This window comes from Leuciscus leuciscus (genome assembly GCF_965113295.1).
Source record: "Leuciscus leuciscus genome assembly, chromosome: 22".
NCBI lineage: Eukaryota > Metazoa > Chordata > Actinopteri > Cypriniformes > Leuciscidae > Leuciscus > Leuciscus leuciscus.
This window is the reverse complement of record NC_138746.1, coordinates 4622125-4642182: the sequence shown is the minus strand read 5'-3', so window position 1 is coordinate 4642182 and position 20058 is coordinate 4622125. Positions and strand designations below refer to the sequence as shown.

Below are 20058 nucleotides of genomic sequence, written 5' to 3'. Positions count from 1 at the left end.
TATAAACATCATTACAATCTTGATTTTCACCACAGGCGGACTTTAAATCTACAGTATAAAGAACCACTATGAAGAACCTTTTGTGCAAGGTGAAGGTTCAGTGGATGTTAAAGGTTCTTCATGGAACCATCAATGCATATAAACCTTTATTTTCGAGTGTAAGTGAACTTCAGGGAAAATAGCTACAAAAGTGTAGAATTTGATGCTTTTAAGCTCTAATCTGTCTCTAATGGTTTGTAAGTGGTGCTAATGTGTGTGTCTCAGGGGGTTTCTGGGTGTGGTTCTGTGCATTTGAACAGGCTGGATCCTTTCATGATGTAAGGTTGTTTTGAGGTTATTAAACGCTCCAGATTGTTGTGAATCAACAATAAAAATCAGTTGCATACCAAACGGACTGTGTCAGCGTGTGTGTGTGTGTGTGTGTGTGTGTGTGTGTGTAAAAGCCAGATGTGGAATATTCCTACTTGATATCTCTGACTTCTGACTATAAGATGATATTGATTATATATATATACACTCACCTAAAGGATTATTAGGAACACCTGTTCAATTTCTCATTAATGCAATTATCTAATCAACCAATCACATGGCAGTTGCTTCAATGCATTTAGGGGTGTGGTCCTGGTCAAGACAATCTCCTGAACTCCAAACTGAATGTCAGAATGGGAAAGAAAGGTGATTTTAAGCAATTTTGAGCGTGGTGTGGTTGTTGGTGCCAGACGGGCCGGTCTGAGTATTTCACAATCTGCTCAGTTACTGGGATTTTCACGCACAACCATTTCTAGGGTTTACAAAGAATGGTGTGAAAAGGGAAAAACATCCAGTATGCGGCAGTCCTGTGGGCGAAAATGCCTTGTTGATGCTAGAGGTCAGAGGAGAATGGGCCGACTGATTCAAGCTGATTGAAGAGCAACTTTGACTGAAATAACCACTCGTTACAACCGAGGTATGCAGCAAAGCATTTGTGAAGCCACAACACGCACAACCTTGAGGCGGATGGGCTACAACAGCAGAAGACCCCACCGGGTACCACTCATCTCCACTACAAATAGGAAAAAGAGGCTACAATTTGCACGAGCTCACCCAAATTGGACAGTTGAAGACTGGAAAAATTTTGCCTGGTCTAATGAGTCTCGATTTCTGTTGAGACATTCAGATGGTAGAGTCAGAATTTGGCGTAAACAGAATGAGAACATGGATCCATCATGCCTTGTTACCACTGTGCAGGCTGGTGGTGGTGGTGTAATGGTGTGGGGGATGTTTTCTTGGCACACTTTAGGCCCCTTAGTGCCAATTGGGCATCGTTTAAATGCCACGGCCTACCTGAGCATTGTTTCTGACCATGTCCATCCCTTTATGACCACCATGTACCCATCCTCTGATGGCTACTTCCAGCAGGATAATGCACCATGTCACAAAGCTCAAATCATTTCAAATTGGTTTCTTGAACATGACAATGAGTTCACTGTACTAAAATGGCCCCCACAGTCACCAGATCTCAACCCAATAGAGCATCTTTGGGATGTGGTGGAACGGGAGCTTCGTGCCCTGGATGTGCATCCCACAAATCTCCATCAACTGCAAGATGCTATCCTATCAATATAGGCCAACATTTCTAAAGAATGCTTTCAGCACCTTGTTGAATCAATGCCACGTAGAATTAAGGCAGTTCGGAAGGCGAAAGGGGGTCAAACACAGTATTAGTATGGTGTTCCTAATAATCCTTTAGGTGAGTGTATATAAATATAAATAAAAATGTATATTTTGAATTAGTTTTTTTTCTGTTATATTTGTCATTTTTATTTTATTTTATTTTTTATAAGTCTATTTAGCTTAATTTTTTTATTTCAGTGTTAGCTTGAGTAATTTTAGTACTTCTGCTTATTTTATTTCCTTCTCTTCGAAGAAAAGCCTTCTCTTGGTTAAGAAGTCACCTTGAGGATAGAGATCAGTTTGTACAAATAACTAATATTAAGTCGGATCTAATGACAGTTACTTGTGGTGTTCCACAAGGTTCTGTGTTAGGCCCCAAATTGTTTGTATTGTGTGTATATATAGATGATATTTGTAAAGGTTCTGAAATATTAAAAATGGTATTGTTTGCTGATGACACACATTTATATTGTTACTATACTATACTATACTATACACTACCGTGTTTCTACTGATACAAAGCTTAATGCTAATCGGTGAAGTATCCCTTTAAAATCATTTGACAGCTGCTTGATAAAGCCAAGTGTTCTGTCTCTTTCTCTCTCAGGCTAAAGCTGGTGGTTGGAAGAAGCTTCAGAAGGTGACGCTAAAGGTTTCTCCTCGAGGGATTATTCTCTACGACAGAGCAAACCAGATGATAGAGAATGTGTCCATATACAGGTGAGTCCCCTGCGGCTGTTTGTCATGTCAGACACTGTCTGAGCTCTGTCTCTCTAGAGATGGAAATCGTGATGATGTTTGTTTTTTTACCTTTAATAACTTATAACAAGGACCCAAATATCGCCGTCGTCGTCGATGTGTACAGAGGTGTACAAATGTCCTGGAAATTATTTTGGTTCTAATAAGAACTGGTTTTCGATAGCCTCTTGCAATAAAAAAGAGAGGAGTGTTTGTTGCCCCCTGATATTCTGCCATCCATCATTTAGAGCAGTGCGACCTGAAGATTGCTGTGTTTTCATACAGACGGAGAGAGAGAGAGATCTGAATTGATCGGTTTTAGAGTGTCTGAGGCTCAGACACACACTCTCTGACCCTCACCTGGGACCACAGCTATTGTTGGGCGCTCGCACACGCTAATGAATAAACATGAGGGAGGTGTCAGCCTCTCTCTCCACACCAATTACACAAGCAATACTCCAATTATGTGGGTCATTCTCATGAAAACATGTCCAGGTTTCATTTCACCCTAAAACCAAAAGGAAAAAGACAATGCAGCCTAAATGTTAATATTTTGACATATATTAAGATTTTTTCATTGTGACATTATTTTCATAACAATTAAGTTCATTTTCCCTCAAATTCTCAGTAATTTAAAATAAATGTTTCTATTAATGTAATAATTTCCCTTTATAGAAAATGCAATTCTAACCCTGAAATAATTTTTTTTAATTAGCATAAACTACTGGACTGGTCCTATTCAGACAGAAGTGTGTGTGTGAGAGTCAGAGAAAGTTTTATAATGTATGTGAACTTTTAAATGTGAAACCGGACAGATGGTGGTCATCCATCATTAGTCCCGCCCCTCCTGCTGTGGGTCTGCCCTCTGATAGGCTGAGCCAGCTGTCACTCAAGGCCGAGGGGAGAGATCAACACTGGAGGAGTTCATGAGTTTACAGAGAGCTCAACAGGAAACCAGAGACCATGCAGTCATAGACAGACTATCCCACGTGTGTGTGGGTGTGTGTTATGGTTTGGTGGGTCAGCTTTCTGTCAAAGTGCTGATGGAGCGTTGAACATAGAGAACACAACACTGCTTGTAGACGTTTTTACATCTCAGAGGAGGTGACATCATGCTCTGCTATTTACGTGTGTGTGTGTGTGTAAGTGATTTAGTGGTGGATGATGTACACAGTGGGTGTGTTATACTGGATAGAGACCAATCTGAGGCCATCTGGATTTTTTTTCAATTCCTCTAGTAGATAAACGGAAATCTCTTAAGTTTTAGATCACTGACCAAATGACAGTAAATATGTGGTGTTGATCATGTGATCAGGATCATGTTCAGTTCTTGCTTTAGTTGAAGCTCAAGATGCTTTTTGGAGCTTCTCAGATCATACTGGAGAACGTGATCATCAGGTTTTGTTCATGTGAGCAAAAATCACACAACTGTAATCATAATGCTGATAATAAAATGTGTTATTCAAAACTTGCATTTACACTAGTGTTCTCAGATATTTGAAGCCGACTTTATATGTACACAAAAGTTTGGGGTCGGTAATATTTTTGGATGTTTTTGAAAGCCTCATCAAGGCTGCGTTTATTTGATCAAAAATACAGTAATATTATTTTAATTTAAAGTAACTGTTTTCTATTTGAATATTCTATTCTATATTTTGTTTAATATTTGAATATATTTGTGTAAATGTTATTTATTCCTGAGATCAAAGCAGAATTTTCAGCATCATTACTCCAGTCTTCAGTGTCACATGATCCTCCAGAAATCATTCTGATATGCCGATTTGCTGCCCAAGAAACATTTCTGATTATTATCAATGTTGAAAGCAGTTGTGCTGCTTCATATATTTTATTTTTCATGATTTTTTGATGAAAAGAAAGTTCAAAAGAACAGGATTGATTTGAAATAAAAATCTTTACTGTTGAAATAAAGTCTTTACTGTCACTTTTAATCAATGTAATGCATCTTTTCTGTATAAAAGTATTATTTTCTTAAACTTTTGAATGGTAGTGTAATTTTTTTACACAGGTTATCTTTAGATTGACTTTGCTTATTTGTTGTCTGTAGGATATCGTACTGCACAGCCGATAAGATGCATGATAAAGTGTTCGCCTACATCGCTCAGAGTCAACGCAACGAAACACTGGAGTGTCACGCGTACCTCTGCACCAAGAGGAAAGTGGTGAGTGTGTGTGTTCATATGTTTGTGTGTCAGAGACGCTCTGTCTTTCCTTCTGTCTATAAATAGTTATACGTTAAGACCACACTTCCTCTGACATAGAAACAGATAGCAATGTGCTTTTTTTCTCACCATGACAAGAGATGTGGCATTAAAACCTCTCTTTCCCTATTCCCACGTCTGTCTCAGGCTCAGGCGGTGACGTTAACGGTGGCTCAGGCTTTCCGATTGGCATTTGAGTTTTGGCAGGCTACTAAAGGAGGTATGATGCACTCGACGACTTCAGTCATCCCAGCACAACTCTTGTTTATCTTTCTGATTCTTTCTGTCTTGTGAATTATGGGCTGTGAATGGAGCTCAAAAGCATGTGTGTCCTACTTGAAGCTGAAGTGTGTAATTTCCACACTCTTAGCTCACCAAACAGAAGTCCAAAAATAATGGCTGTTTTCAAACAGGTTTCTCAAGCACTCCTTTCATCTGCTAGCCTGGAAATCCAGACCCAAATCTGAAAGATTAAGGGTCTGGCGTCGACTAATGAAAATCAGCCAGCTCGAGGGGCGGCACCAAGCATGCATTTGAAAATCTCACTGCACGCAATTGGATAACACTACGACCAATCACAACAAGCCCCATACGCTTAGCTACCAGCGGAGCTAACTGGTAGATTAGACTCTTGCCGTATCCGGTCGGCAAAACAGCAAAATCGCCCTTCTTGCAAAGGAACGATTAGAGCGGCGTCTTCTGTTCCTCTTTTAGAGAAAAAAACAAGTCTAACTCATCCATTGTAGCGGCCAAAGCCGTTTCAAACAACTGGTGTTCATCCATAGCCATCTTGCAATATTTACTAGTGACTTTGACGTCGCAGTGCTGTCGTCTTCTGTTTAGCTCGCCTCTGGCCCGCCTATATCAGATAACCCGATGTGATTGGTGCAGCTCAGATCGAGGGGCATAGTTAATGAGCATCATTACTCGACGCCAGAGGAACTCGCTGAGCAAATTCAATTTGTGCTCTCACGAGAACTCTGGATTGCCAGGGTATTCATCTGCTATTGGTTGTAAAAAAAAAAAGAAAAAAAAAGAAGATAGCTCCGCCCCAAACTCATGCTATTGGTTAATGTTGCTGTGTTGGGCTGATTGAGAGTCATCTTTTTATCCTTCCTTTGACTATAAACTCATTGTAGAAGACCTATTATGCCCTTTTAAGAAGTCTTGAATGTTCAAAACACATTATTTTTCACATATTTTGCAGCTCCTCTCTTCCCAGTTTGTCAGTAACGCTCTGTTTAGTTCCTGTCTCTATGAAGCCCCTCCTTCTGAAAAGCACAATGTGCTCTGATTGGTCGGCTGGACCAGTGTGTTGTGATTGGTCAAATGCTTTGAGTGTTTGGGAAATGTCACCCCCCTCTCACCATAACCACGCGTTTTAACACACTACTAACTAACTCAACCAGCCCTTGCCTCTTTATTTTGCGTATGCTTCAGGCGGGAATTATTTAAATGAGGAATATTGTGACGTTTCCGGAAGAAAACTCAAGACTACAATGGAGGCGTTTCAGGGAGTTCAGAAACAGTGACACTGATATGGAGAAGAACTCCTGCTAGAGGGACTTTTTCAATCTAAAACCGCAACATTACACACTAAAGAAAGTTGAAGGTAAAAAAAGCCTTATAGGTCCTCTTAAAGAAATGTTTTAAAAGTGCAAGTAAAAGTTAGTAGGTTTAATTCATTTCCATGCATCAATTGCAACTTAAACCGGGGACACATTTAACGACTGTAATGCCGATTATGAATGTAATTTGATACTTGCGACTGATCATGCCCAAACACACCGAGTCAGAGACCGTTGCGTTCAGTCGTTGGAAACGGTCTGTAAGTGTTTTCAGTTCATCATTAGAATGTTCCAACTTGTTGTTAAGTGTGTCCCTGCTTTAATTGCAAATATTTCAGAAATATTAAAATATTTTTGACATATTTCCCTGCTTTTAAATTTGTCCCTACTTTAATTGCAAATATAAAAATAAAAATATTTTTGAGATATTTCCCTGCTTTTAATTGTGTCCCTGCTTTAATTGCAAATATATAAAAAAATATATATATTTGAAATATTTCCCTGCTTTAATAGCAAATATTAAGAAATATGAAATATTTCTTTTTTATATTTCCCTGCTTTAATTGCAAATATAAAAAAATATGAAATTTTTTATATGAAATATTTTTTTTTGCAGGAAAATGTCTGGAAAACATGAATTTTATTATTTTAAACTGAATTTTTACTGTTTACTTCTTGCGTCATATATTTTGATTCTAATTGGCAACAACAACAACAACAACAACAAAAAACTTTTAAAGTAGTTTCAGAGCAATATTGCCTCTGCCCTGTGAGTGTGTTTATTTATGACTTAGAGTTTTTAAGGAACTGTATATTTCTGTATATGTATTTATATCCTGCAGGGATGGAGGACAAGAAAGAGATTTTAGTGCAGGGAAAGTAGAGCAGCTCCTGTCGTACAGATCAGCAGAACATGTATGCAATTTACTGCATGTTTGAACATGCGTGTGTGTGTGTGTGTGTGTGTGTGTGTGTGTGTGTGTGTGTGTGTGTGTGTGTGTGTGTGTGTGTGTGTGTGTGTGTATCCTGAGGCCTGTAGAGATTTATTCATTTCATCTCTCTGCACCTGACGGTTCGCTGCCGGATCATCTGGCAGAACTCAAACCCGATCTCAGATCTCTTCCTCCGTCTCAATGTGTTTTACTGCAGGGCCTAAAATATAAACAAATGACACACACACATTTCCGTAGTGAGTGTTTATGGTCCTGGAAAGGGTGGTGCCTGTGCATCATGGTATGTTTAATTTTTAATTCAAAAGTGATGCATGTGATGAGAGAAATGAATATTTATCAGTTTAGTTATACATGTAAATCTGAAGATTTTGAGCTGAAATATGGACATAAATGGGTCATTCCGGTTCACCACCTTCGGAGCTTCAGAAGTGATTTAAAACACCTTTATTGTGATGCTTTATCACGTGGTAACCACACAGAGAAGTACCAAAAACACCATTATGATACTGCAGGAAGAAGATCCGAGAACATGACTTCCCTCTTCAGAGCTCTACTATAGACGCTATGTACAGTTCCTCATGAAGGGCGTTGATAGTGATTTAGGATGTTTCATTTCCATTTCCATTTCATTCATCCAGGCGGAGATCGAGCCCACCGCACAGTTTAGTGCTACATGTGTTCATTATTTAAATGTACATTTAGGTCTGGTTTCTCCTGGACCTGATGCACATTTATACTCACTGACCTCGTTCTTTTTTTAACTTTAAGTAATACATATTTAACACACTTTTAAATATGAATTATATATGAAAGCATATGAATCAAAGTTTTAAGATAAAAATGATTTAAAATAATTTATTTATTTATTTACGTTAGTTATTTAGTGAATTTTTAAATCATGAATTTCTTGGGGGATATATATATATATATATATATATATATATATATATATATATATATATATATATATATATATATATATATATATATATATATTTATTTATTTATTGCATTTGACAACTGTTTCATGTCATAAATAGTTTAAATTACCAGATGATAAACAAAAAGAGTGATGAAAAAGCTATTTAGAATTTCTCAGGTCAAATAAGGAACTGAATGTTTAATGTAAGTATGTTAACAATAACACAAGCTTGAAATTTCTGCTTTGTTTTCAGAGAAAGAGAAAGAGAAGCAGGCGAAATGTGGATCAGATGGAGAGGCGGCCAGCAGCTCTCAGTGCGAGAGTTCAGCCAGTCTGGCCAGCACGAAAGGAGGAGGTGAGCACACACACACACACACACACACACACACACACACACACACACACACACACACACACACACACACACACACACACACACACATACACATACACATACACATACACAACACAGAGAGAGAGAGCTATGTAAATCTACTCTTTGTTTGCGTCAATCAACAGGGCAATTTGTCACTAATTTCTGTTCAGTTTCTATGATGCTGTTCTCTGTAGCTCCGCCCACAGTAGAATCTCATTGGTTTAAAATCCCACTCTACACAACGGTGTTAAATATCAAATGTGTTCTTATTGGCTCTGATTGTGTTGTGTCACACAATATTCTCACTTTCAGTGTGGAGAGACAAATAGTTATCACTGGAAATATGATGATAATACCATAGTATTAATTTTCCTTAAATTGTTTTGCACAAAAAAGGGAGTCTGGAGCCCTGAAAATGTATTTATATTTCACAATATTCCAGTTTTACTGTATTTTCTTTTCAAATAAATGAAGCCCCCCAGAAGCCTTTTTCCCCTTGGTTGAACATTTATTAAAGTTCTACTTCTACAGTAGTACAAATAGGTTCTGTACTCATAAAACGAGTCATTGGAAAGTTTGTAAGTGCATCAGGAGTTTATTTTAATAACTCTCGCCTGATGGCTCATGCTACCGCTAACCCGGACGTCGACGTCACTTCAGGGGTTTGGGAAAAGCCCGTAAAAGTCCTGGCAGAAAGCGATGCGTAAGGATGTAGTGTAACGACACCCAGTTCCAGGAATGCACTAATATTTTGTAGGTAGTACCAGTTTGCAACAATTATTAGTTAACACTAAGTTGTCAACACTTCGGAAAAATTTTTTATTTGTTGTTACACTACATCCTTACGCATCGCTTACTGCCAGGACTTTTACGGGCTTTTCCCAAACTACTGAAGTGACGTCGACGTCCGGGTTAGCGGTAGCATGAGCCGTCAGGAAAGTGTTATTTAAATAAACTCCTGATGTACTTACAAACTTTCCAATGACTCGTTTTATGAGTACAGAACCTATTTGCACTACTGTAGAAGTTTGGCACCATTCTGGGCATTATTAGTGGGGTAATTTACGGGATACACCCTTGGATCCATTAGCGCCTGCACTAAACCATTCGGCTGATATCTCTAAATAAGCTCTAACTTTAATAATGTTCGACCAAGGGAAAAAAAAGCTTCTGGGGGGGGTGTTTGGCTCGAGGTCATGGTGCAAAGGACCCTAGGTTGATTTTACTCCGAACCATCCCTTTAAGTCGTTTTAAGTAATTTACAGCACTACTTAAAGACCCCGGTATTATCATCTGACACCATCACTGGACCATGGTACTTTTTTGTAAGGGTGCCAGAGGACCCTGGATGGTTCTCAGGTTGCCAGGTTACAGAAATAATCTTGGACGGCAGAGTTCAGTGAACGAATGAACCCTTGAGGACCAGTGATCCGTGTGCCATGAGACAGACGTGTGTGTGCATGAATAAAGGGGACTGTGTGTTCGTAAATCCCATCAGATATCAGAAACATGATTCTTTTAGCCTACACACACACACACAGCGGCTGATCTCTGCTCATGAAATATGAGACCAGGACCGAGATGGACACGTTTAACGGCTCAGGATAGGGACGTGATGTGATGTGCTTTTGTTTGAGTCTGTGAAGCGTGTCTTGGCTTGATGTTGAGAAAGAGCGTTGATTCATTCTCTACATGCACAGATCTGTATGATCCCTGCAGGTGTGGAGATGTGAAAATATACCGTTCAAAGGTTGATATATCACCTCGTGTTGGTTCAGGAGGTCTGAGCTTGTGTTAAGTGCAATTAAATTAATAAATAAATATGCCAAGTTCTTTAGCCTAACTGTAGGCTGAGTCATAACAGAGTCATTTGTCAACAGCTTCAATCAGAATAAGGAACCCCGTCCATCCGTCCCTCCCTCCCTCCATCCCTCCCTCCCTCCCTCCCTCCCTCCATCCCTCCATCCCTCCATCCATCCATCCCTCCATCCATCCCTCCCTCCATCCATCCATCCCTCCATCCCTCCATCCATCCCTCCATCCATCCATCCATCCATCCATCCATCCATCCATCCATCCATCCATCCATCCATCCATCCATCCATCCATCCATCCATCCATCCATCCATCCATCCATCCATCCATCCATCCATCCATCCATCCATCCATCCATCCATCCATCCATCCATCCATCCATCCATCCATCCATCCATCCATCCATCCATCCATCCTTCCTTCCTTCCTTCCTTCCTTCCTTCCTTCCTTCCTTCCTTCCTTCCTTCCTTCCTTCCTTCCTTCCTTCCTTCCTTCCTTCCTTCCTTCCTTCCTTCCTTCCTTCCTTCCTTCCTTCCTTCCTTCCTTCCTTCCTTCCTTCCTTCCTTCCTTCCTTCCTTCCTTCCTTCCTTCCTTCCTTCCTTCCTTCCTTCCTTCCTTCCTTCCTTCCTTCCTTCCTAATGGCTGCTGAAAAATCATCTTTGCATCACAGGAATAAATTTACGATGGCCGAGAAGGGTCACAACACAAACAAAAACCACACCAACTACATATTCATAAAACACATACAAACGCCACAACAACTACATATTCAGAAAACAACTTCGTCGATTTCACATCGCGTACGCTGCAAATAGGGAAACGAACTGCAAACTGCAAAGACACAACGGAAATGTTTCCAGGGGGGCCATAATCAGTGACGGCTACAAGAGGTAAGTGTTTCTCTTTTATTATTACAGACTTGTCGATGTGCTCTGATACCGAAGTGGTTTTGTGTGTTTTCAACATATTAAGTTATTGTCCCCATAACGTATTAGTCCACGCAGATAATTGTTAAACGTTCTGCCAACGTTGCTAGCTGGAAACTAGTTGGCTAGCTCGCTTCTGGTCACTAAATAGATGCATTACCGGCGTTTGTACATTGTTGTCCTGATATCTGAACTATTTATTTATTTTTCAGATTGAAATGTTCAGTCCGTTTTGTGCTGCAAACCACTTCGGTATCAGAGCACATCGACAAGTCTGTCATAAGAAAAGAGAAACACTTACCTCTCGAAGCCGTCACTGATTATGGCCCCCCTGGAAACATTTCCGTTGTGTCTTTGCAGTTTGCAGTTCGTTTCCCTATTTGCTCGTGCTGTGAATATTTGCAGCGTGCGTGATGTGAAATCGACGAAGTTGTTTTCTGAATATGTAGTTGTTGTGGCGTTTGTATGTGTTTTCTGAATTTGGAGGTGTTTTCTGAATATGTAGTTGTTGTGGTTTTTGTTTGTGTTGTGACCCTTCTCGGCCACCGTATAAATTAGATGTTTAAAATATATTCAAGTTGAAAACGGTTATTTTAAATCGTAATGATATTTCACAATATTTGGATCCAATACATTTATTTTTTGCATTTATTTATTTGTTTGTTTTTACTTATTTAGTTTTATTTTTCTATTTATTTTGTCATTATCATTATTTTTATTGTGTGTGTGTAGAGGTGGCCACTGGGGATCTACTGGACTTTGAATGTGGAGAAAAAGATCACTCAGGAAAAGACGGCACACACCCTGTACCGAACCTCAGCACAGAGAACAACAACACTGTATGGGTAAGAACACACACACACACACACACACACACACACGTCTGCATATATCATACATGTGCGAGATTATCCAAAAGCAAAGGTACTTTACACACTGACTTGAATAATTCATTAATAATAATTAGACTGAATTAAAATCTTTATCCATAATAGACCTGGTACTGTAGATGTTAAACGGTGTAAAACCACCACAACTCACTGCTATTAATTAATTATTTTAATTATTAAAGCGTCAACAATAATGTAGTTTAATGTAGTTTACATGCCAATGTTTTAATTATAAAATTAATTAGTTATTTACAAATGAATTTATATTAATATTTATACAGCAATATGGTATTAGTTTTGGCTGTAGTAATGAGAACTTTTTAATCTCTGTCTTTTGCAGGAACTTGAGGATGGTCTAGATGAGGCTTTCTCAAGGTTAGTAAAAATCATATCTGAAATAATCTCTCAATGTAACTGATATACCAACCTTCACTTTTACACCATAACACCCTACACAGCGAATTTTAATTCGCACAGATGTGGAGTATAAGGCACAACTATTCCTGGCGCTCTATTATGTGACCACAGCGGTATTTGTGATGGGCGTGATCAGCTCTGAGAATAAACTCTTTTTGGTTGGCCTTACATAATCCAGAATATTTTACTCAACTCACAATTCCTGTGTTTCATAGAAAAGAAAAAGACATCTTGAGTCGACACAGAGGTGCAAAAATCTGTGTAACAAGTTCTCAATAGACTTTCACTGGTTACATAATCCAGAATATTTTACACTCCGCTCACAGTTCCTGTGTTTCATAGAAAAGAAGACATCTTGAGTCGACACAGAGGTGCAAAAATCTGTGTAACAAGTTCTCAATAGACTTTCACTGGTTGACGCCTCAATGCTGTTCCTGAAAAGTTGAATTCCACAGTTAAAGCTGCAGTCCGTAGTTTTTCCTCTTTGTCGCCATCTCTGTTAGAAATCTGCAATTGCAGTTATTCGCGGAATTATCAACTTTACGTGGGTTGCGTAACAGTTTTTACGCAACCAGCCTTTTTTTATGGAGCTATGAATTTGACATATGCTTTAATATTGCCACATAATACAAGTCGTTTACTTGTAACCATCTCTACACATTAAGCTCAGACATAAGATTGTATTTTAAAACTGGAAAATGACAAACTTCAGCATTAATTTAAAAATATTAAGGAAAATTGGATCCCTCATAATATGAGCCCTTTAGGAGAATATGATTTGTATTGGGACAATAGGCAAGTTCCTGCTTGCCTATATACACAAACCATACATAAAGTTGTGATGGTAAATGATTAGGTCATGTTTTAAATGACTATTATTTGCATACTGTGACATCGTAATGACACTAATTAACAGTCATTTTATTCTGCAAACCAAACAACAGCTGTTTAATGATTTGTAATGATGGTCATTATTCATCCAGACACACAGAGTGCCGTTCCCGAGAGATTAGCCGACATGAGATGAGCTGTTTTACAGCAGCGGGGGTTCAGTCCATCGCCGCTCGGCGCTGATTATTTGTCGTGTGCAGTAATTAAAAGCGTTGGCTTTTAATCAAACTCAGTACTTCGTTAATCTCCATTTAACATGCTTTCACCCTGTAAGTGTGAGGAGAGAAGCTGTAGATCTCTGACATGCGAGAACTTTTCCAATCAAGGATGAATTGAGGATAGAGAAAATCTCTGATTAAAGACGATTGAAGTGCTCCCCATCAAAACCCAAAGCTGTTTTAGCATTTTCTGATGGTTTATCATCCAAAACACAGTGGGCTGAGAGATATTATGGTCATAATTGGCCATTTATGTACATCACTTGATGCAAAAATTAAAATTTAATGACTACATCTGACCAATAGAAGATCTAAATGTCAGCTTGACCTCTTGGCCCAATATAAAAAAACAAACTTTAAAGTTGCATTATTTGCAGTGTTGTGGTTAAGTAGATAGTGCTGTATATTTTAAGATTGTGAATACACTATTATTTGTTATTTACTATATATTTAAATAAGAAAACCTTGAGTGGATAGTATTTGTTGTATTCCAATTAATTTTGCATTCCATGTATCCTTCATTGTACTTTAGTCAGTTCGATTAGCTTTTTAATATTTCTATTTAGCTTTTATTTATTTTTATTTTAGTCATTTTAGTACTTCAACTTAATTTTGTCAGTTAGTTTCTAAAGTTTTTCATCTAATATTTATATATTATTTTGCTGATTTTTTTTAATAGTTTTAGTTAACAATAACAACACCGGTTATTCGCCAAAATGTTTGGGAGTTTGTTCAAATCTTTAACCCTTAGTGTGAGCAATAGTAGTCAAACACCACTAATAATGGTTAATGCCTTTAGTTTTACACAGAAAGGGATCTTACAGTCGTTTATCTTTATGATCGAGAGGTCAACTTCAGTTCGCTGTAACTCTGACCTCAATTCCTCAACCTTTGACTTGACTGGCTGCTCAATAATCTCCATCAGGAGGTCTAGGGCATTTAAAATCAAAATGGACAATTCCTTTTTTTAATGGAATATTTATTATGAATAATTTATCCATGTACTTCATTAGTTTTTTTAATTCATATGCCCTCTCAATCTTTAATCAAAATAACTTCCCCTCTTGCAGCGACATCTCTTCTCTGATGATGCGTTTACTGGCGTGAAGGCGGGGCAACCTGTCACTCACATGAGATCCACCAATAGCAAACCACAACCATGCAACTAATTTCCCATGGACAAAATCAAGTCCCGTCCCACATTTTTCTTGTCCGAGAACCCATTTCAATTGAATATACGTCACAATAGGGAAGAAAAGACTTTCACAACTTCTGTTTCATGCCAAAAAAAAAAAAAAAAATGTTTATTAAAGTATCAAAATGTGGAAGTTCTAATGTATTATGTAGACGACAGCAAACTAAGCCGCAAGACGTACTGACTAATCATGCCGCTCACATGGAGTCTCTGTTTTCTCACGCTGATGTTGTTTATTCCCCCTCAGCCGCAGTCTGGATATTTTTGAGTCCAACACAGGTAAAAATGTAATTGGCCTGAGCTGTAGTCCTCATCCGTCACAATCCTCCACTCTTTCACATCATCCACGACCACCGTGCACTACAGTAGTCCAGTTCTCCCATCTGTTCCGTGTCAGGCATGTCCCTCCTCATGGCTCAAAACCCTGTCCATTTCAAACACCTGTTCTGTGGATATTGATGACTTCATGGCAGGGTTCTTTGCCAAGATTTGTAGAAATATCATCTTCATGTTTTCCTACTTCATCCTATGATCAGATGTCTTTTTCCCGCCACTGCCTTTTCGCAAAGTCTGTTACTATGGACCTCAGTCTGGGTAGACGCTGTATTTTAAAGAAGTAGTTCACTCATAACTTCATTATTTATCACCTTTATGTTTTTATTTTATCAGTAGAACAACACTGACAATCAAAAGTTAGAATTTTGTACAATTATTATTTATTTATTTTTCAGCAGGGATGCATTAAATTGATCAAAAGTGACAATAATAGATTTATAATGTATAAAAAAAAATCTATTTGTTCTTTTGAACTTTCTGTTCTTCAAAGAATTCTAAAAAATAAAAAAGTGTCACGGTTTGCACAAAAATATGAAGCAATGTTTTCAACATTGATAATAACCAGAAATGTTTAATGAGAAGCAAATCATCATATTAGAATGATTTCTGAAGGATCATGTGACACTGAAGACTGGAGTAATGATGCTGGAAATTCAGCTTTGATCACAGGAATAAATTACAGTTTAAAATGTATTACAATAGAAAAAAAGTTATTTGAAATTGTAATAATATTTCACAATATTACTGTTTTTACTGCATTTCTGATCAAATAAGTGCAGCCTTGGTGAGCATGAGACTTGAAAGGCGTCTACCTTGACTAAAGTGCATCGAGACTGTGTGACAGAGTTACCGAAGTGATATTCCAAGACATGTTCCTGTTTTTTTTATTACTTTCCGCAGCCCAGTTTCATTCCAGGTCCTCAAAGGTTTGACTACTCATGATGTGACATTCATTCACAGTCTCTATGTTTAGGGTAGTAAAGAACAAAAAGACAACTGCCATATTTTGTGCAACCCTTGAAATATTCTTGACCTCTGTCTAGGGATGGGAATCATAAGGAATGTAACGATTCTGTTTGCGATTCCAATTCCACTTTATGATTCCATTAGCGATTCCTTAGAGAAAGCTGATGTTCTAAAAGAATTCTAGTTGTTTTATACTTGAAGTAAACTCTGTTGTGAACGTGTGAACCTTTAACTGATTTAAACTGAGAACTCAAGGCTGATTTTTGACAGATTCAGACTCTAGACTGGTCACTGTGTGGTGCGACACATCAGAAGGACATTTCGTCTATTTATTTTCTATTATTTCACAGTGCCCAGCCTTTCTTTCTCATCTTATTAAATCATAAATAAAAATAACAATAAGAACTTGTTCATGATTCCCAACCCTAAATATGAAGCATTTATGCTCACACCATATTATTTTAGTATTATTTATATACTTTTTTAGTATTCATAATTTTTTTTTAATTGCCGTTTATTTATTTTATTTTCAATTTGGATTTTGTTTTTAGTTTGTTTTATTTATTATTATTATTTTTTTTCATTTGTCTTTATATATATATATTTTTATTTAGCTTTAATTTTATTTTGAGTTTTAAGTTTAGTAATTTTAGTACTTCAATTTAAAATTAAACTTAATTCAGTTAGTTGCCAAAGCAACATTTTTAATTTTCAAAATTCAATTTTTTTCAAGTTTAAAGGGATAGCTCACCCAAAAAATGAAAATTCTATCATTAATTACTCATCCTCATGTCGTTCCAAACCCGTAAGACTTTCATTCATCTTCAGAACAGATGTTTTTGATGAAATCTGAGAGCTTTCTGTCCCTCCATTGACAGCTAAGCAACTAAAACTTTCAACAAGCCCCAGAAAGGCAGTAAAGACATCATTAAAGACAAAGTAATCCATGTGACTGCTAGTGGTTTAACTTTAATTTTATGAAGCGACGCGAGTACTTTGTTTGGGAAAAAACTAACATATTTTACCGCTTTATTTACAAAATATGAATGTAGAAAATAGTAATTGTGTGAACAAGGGACCGATTTCAGCCGCAGCTTCAGTGTCAATTTATAATGTAAGAGGCGGAGCTTCAGATGGAGAGCATTTGATTGGACAGAAAATCTGATGAGAAACCGAATTGCAGAGTGACGTCATCAAAATCGTTGATCCATATTGGCGGAAGTGAGAGACTGTACGTTTTGAACGCTTATATCTTCTAAATGCGAATTTTGTTATTGTTTTGGAGAACACTAGCTTAGAACAGTAAGGCTATCATATTCATACTAAAAAAATCAATTTTGATTTCATGGGGACTTTAATATTTTGTAAATAAAGTGCTAAATTATGTTGTGTGTGTGTGTGTGTGTGTGTGTGTGTGTGTGTGTGTGTGTGTGTGTGTGTGTGTGTGTGTGTGTGTGTGTGTGTGTGTGTGTGTGTGTGTGTGTGTGTGTGTGTGTGTGTGTGTGTGTGTGTGTGTGTGTGTGTGTGTGTGTGTGTGTGTGTGTGTGTGTGTGTGTGTGTGTGTGTGTGTGTGCGCAAAAAACAACAACACTTGCGTCACTTCATAAAATTGAAGTTAAACCACTGGAGTCACATGGATTACTTCAATTAGGCTATGACTTTATGATATGTTGTGTTAACCCTTTAAGTTTTTCATTTAATGTTTATATTTTGATCTCAGCTTTATTTCAATTTCAACGAAAACTAACATTCTTAGTTTTATAAAATCTCTTATTTATGATGACATGCGAGACTACAAATAGGCTAAATGTTATTTTATCTTGCTCATTAAATAACGAGCAACTCCAGATCAGGGAGAAATGTGCCATGCATATTTAAAGTGTTGTTTCTGTTTTGCATATGTTTCCCCTAGTCTCTACAGCTCCTAACACGATCTGATCTGCACCGCTACTGGTGTTTGCTGCCTTCGGTTTTTCGGTTTGCTTCTGTCTCTCACGCTGTCTCTTCTGTCTGTGTGTTTTCCCCCAAGACTCGCTGAGTCTCGCACTAACCCCCAGGTGCTGGACATTGGGGTAAACCCTCAGGACTTCAACCCTGAAGAGTGCTTGTCGCCTAGCAACTGGGACAAAGCCGAAGCCGAAGCCGAGGACGCGTTCGGATTCTGATCGACGCTTCGCGAGAGGAACGAGCTGATGAAGCGTCACAAAGGGATCGAGCTCGCGGCACTCGTCACACTGGCGCCCTCTGGTGGCCGTCACTGACACCGCGTTTCAGTTTGACATGCGGTTTGGCAAACTGAACTTCTACGAAAGCACAGACCAAAGCAATACAGTATAAACTTTTTTTTTAATTCCCCCTTATCATTTTAAGTACATTTATATTTTCTGTTACTTACTATAAGTTACTTTAATTTTTTTTACGTACGTGTACGAATATAAAATGTATGTATATGACAATAACACTGTAAAAAGTGTTCAGTTTACTTACTTGAATTGATTTGAGTAAACCCATTGCCTTAAAATTATTAAGTAAATAAACTTAATGATTAATTAAAAAAATTAAGTTATGTAAACTTGACAATTCCACATTACTTAATTTTTTTTTTTTTTTATTAAGCATGAAGTTTATTTACTTAATAATTTTAAGGCAACGGGTTTCCTCAATTTATTTAAGTCAACTGATCACCTTTTACAGTGAACTATCATATTTTGTCTATTATTATTATTATTATTATTTTAATGGATTTGATTGCTGAGGCTAGCTTTGCGATTCTATGCAGTCGAATGTCAGAATATAAATTGAGATTTATATGCATACTAAAGAGTTAAATGTCATGTTTGAGGTTTGTGTGGAGTGGGATTGTTTTTTTTTGTTTTTTAATGCTCTGAAGTGGTGAAGGTTTTGTGTATGCAAGTTGTCTGCCCTCATACAAAAACAAGATTAATGAAAAAACGACTAAACGAACGTTACAGCATACATAATAAGAGAAGGCAGGGTATTTATATGAGACAATTTTATCTTTTTCTATGAAAATGTATTTTTGCACTCCTCTCTGCGTCTATTTCTAAAGCTCATCATTTTAATTTATGCTTATGCCTTTTGAAACAAATGCCTGCTATTTGTTATTCTTCATTAGGTTATCCGTACTACCCATCCAATAAAATACTGTGGAAGTGTCAGACTGTAATATCATGGTATTATAAGAACTTTGAAAAAAAAAAAAAAACATGGTATTATCATCATGGTAGTGTCTAAATAAAGCAAAATTTGATTTATATGTTGTTGTTGTTTTTTAAGTGAAACACCAATTTTGTAACATTACATGTATTCCTCTGCCCAAAAAAATGACCTGAATTTGTTTATGACAAGCACAGCAATATACTATTTTCTCATCAACTTGCTTATGTTGAAATATAAACATTATAAATGAGCAACACACTGGTATTTAACTCTGTGGATTTGATTGATTGAGAGAAAAATGCAGTCGGTTCTTTTATGGTTTACATTGATGCTTGTCTTTGTATTTAGACTTCATAAGGGTAAATTATAACACCTCAGTGTTAGTTTCTGTTTGCATTAATCATTTGATGTTCATGAATTAAAACTGTGATAAAAGTGCTTTGTGTTGATTACTGTTTTGACATAATAACTCCCTCTAGTGGTGAGACTAATGCAGTGCTGTCATGAGCATAAATCTTTTTAAATAATGGTTTCAATTCAGTGCCTAATTAAGTTGGCCATTAGTTCAAATAGATGTCGTCACGTAGTTTTCACGAGCCATTTAAAATATTTTGGGGTGGGGGAGGGACATTTTTCAATAAATCAATCAAATGTTCCCAAATGAGCCAAGAAATGATGTGGAATAATTTGTATCATGTGCCATCAAAATGCATGCAGAGTAGAGGGTTAATATTCATAACATATTGTATTTGATGGGGCACCAATCACTTCACAACTAATGTAAAAAAACAAAAA

General features: G+C 37.4%; 1 protein-coding gene across 2 annotated transcripts in view; it reads left to right on the top strand.

The window, feature by feature from the left end:
• ldlrap1b (low density lipoprotein receptor adaptor protein 1b) overlaps positions 1-19358 on the top strand; it is a 47913-nt gene extending 28555 nt beyond the window's left edge. The window contains exons 3-9 of one of the 2 annotated variants that reach the window (XM_082153478.1): positions 2261-2373; positions 4457-4571; positions 4758-4830; positions 8313-8408; positions 11903-12015; positions 12401-12435; positions 18113-19358. In XM_082153478.1, the coding sequence (XP_082009604.1) occupies positions 2261-2373; positions 4457-4571; positions 4758-4830; positions 8313-8408; positions 11903-12015; positions 12401-12435; positions 18113-18248 (681 nt within the window). In that variant the 3' untranslated portion in view covers positions 18249-19358. Of the gene's footprint in view, positions 1-2260; positions 2374-4456; positions 4572-4757; positions 4831-8306; positions 8409-11902; positions 12016-12400; positions 12436-18112 lie in introns of both variants that reach the window. The other variant, XM_082153477.1, reaches the window with a different exon arrangement.
• The last annotated feature ends 700 nt before the right edge of the window (positions 19359-20058 follow it).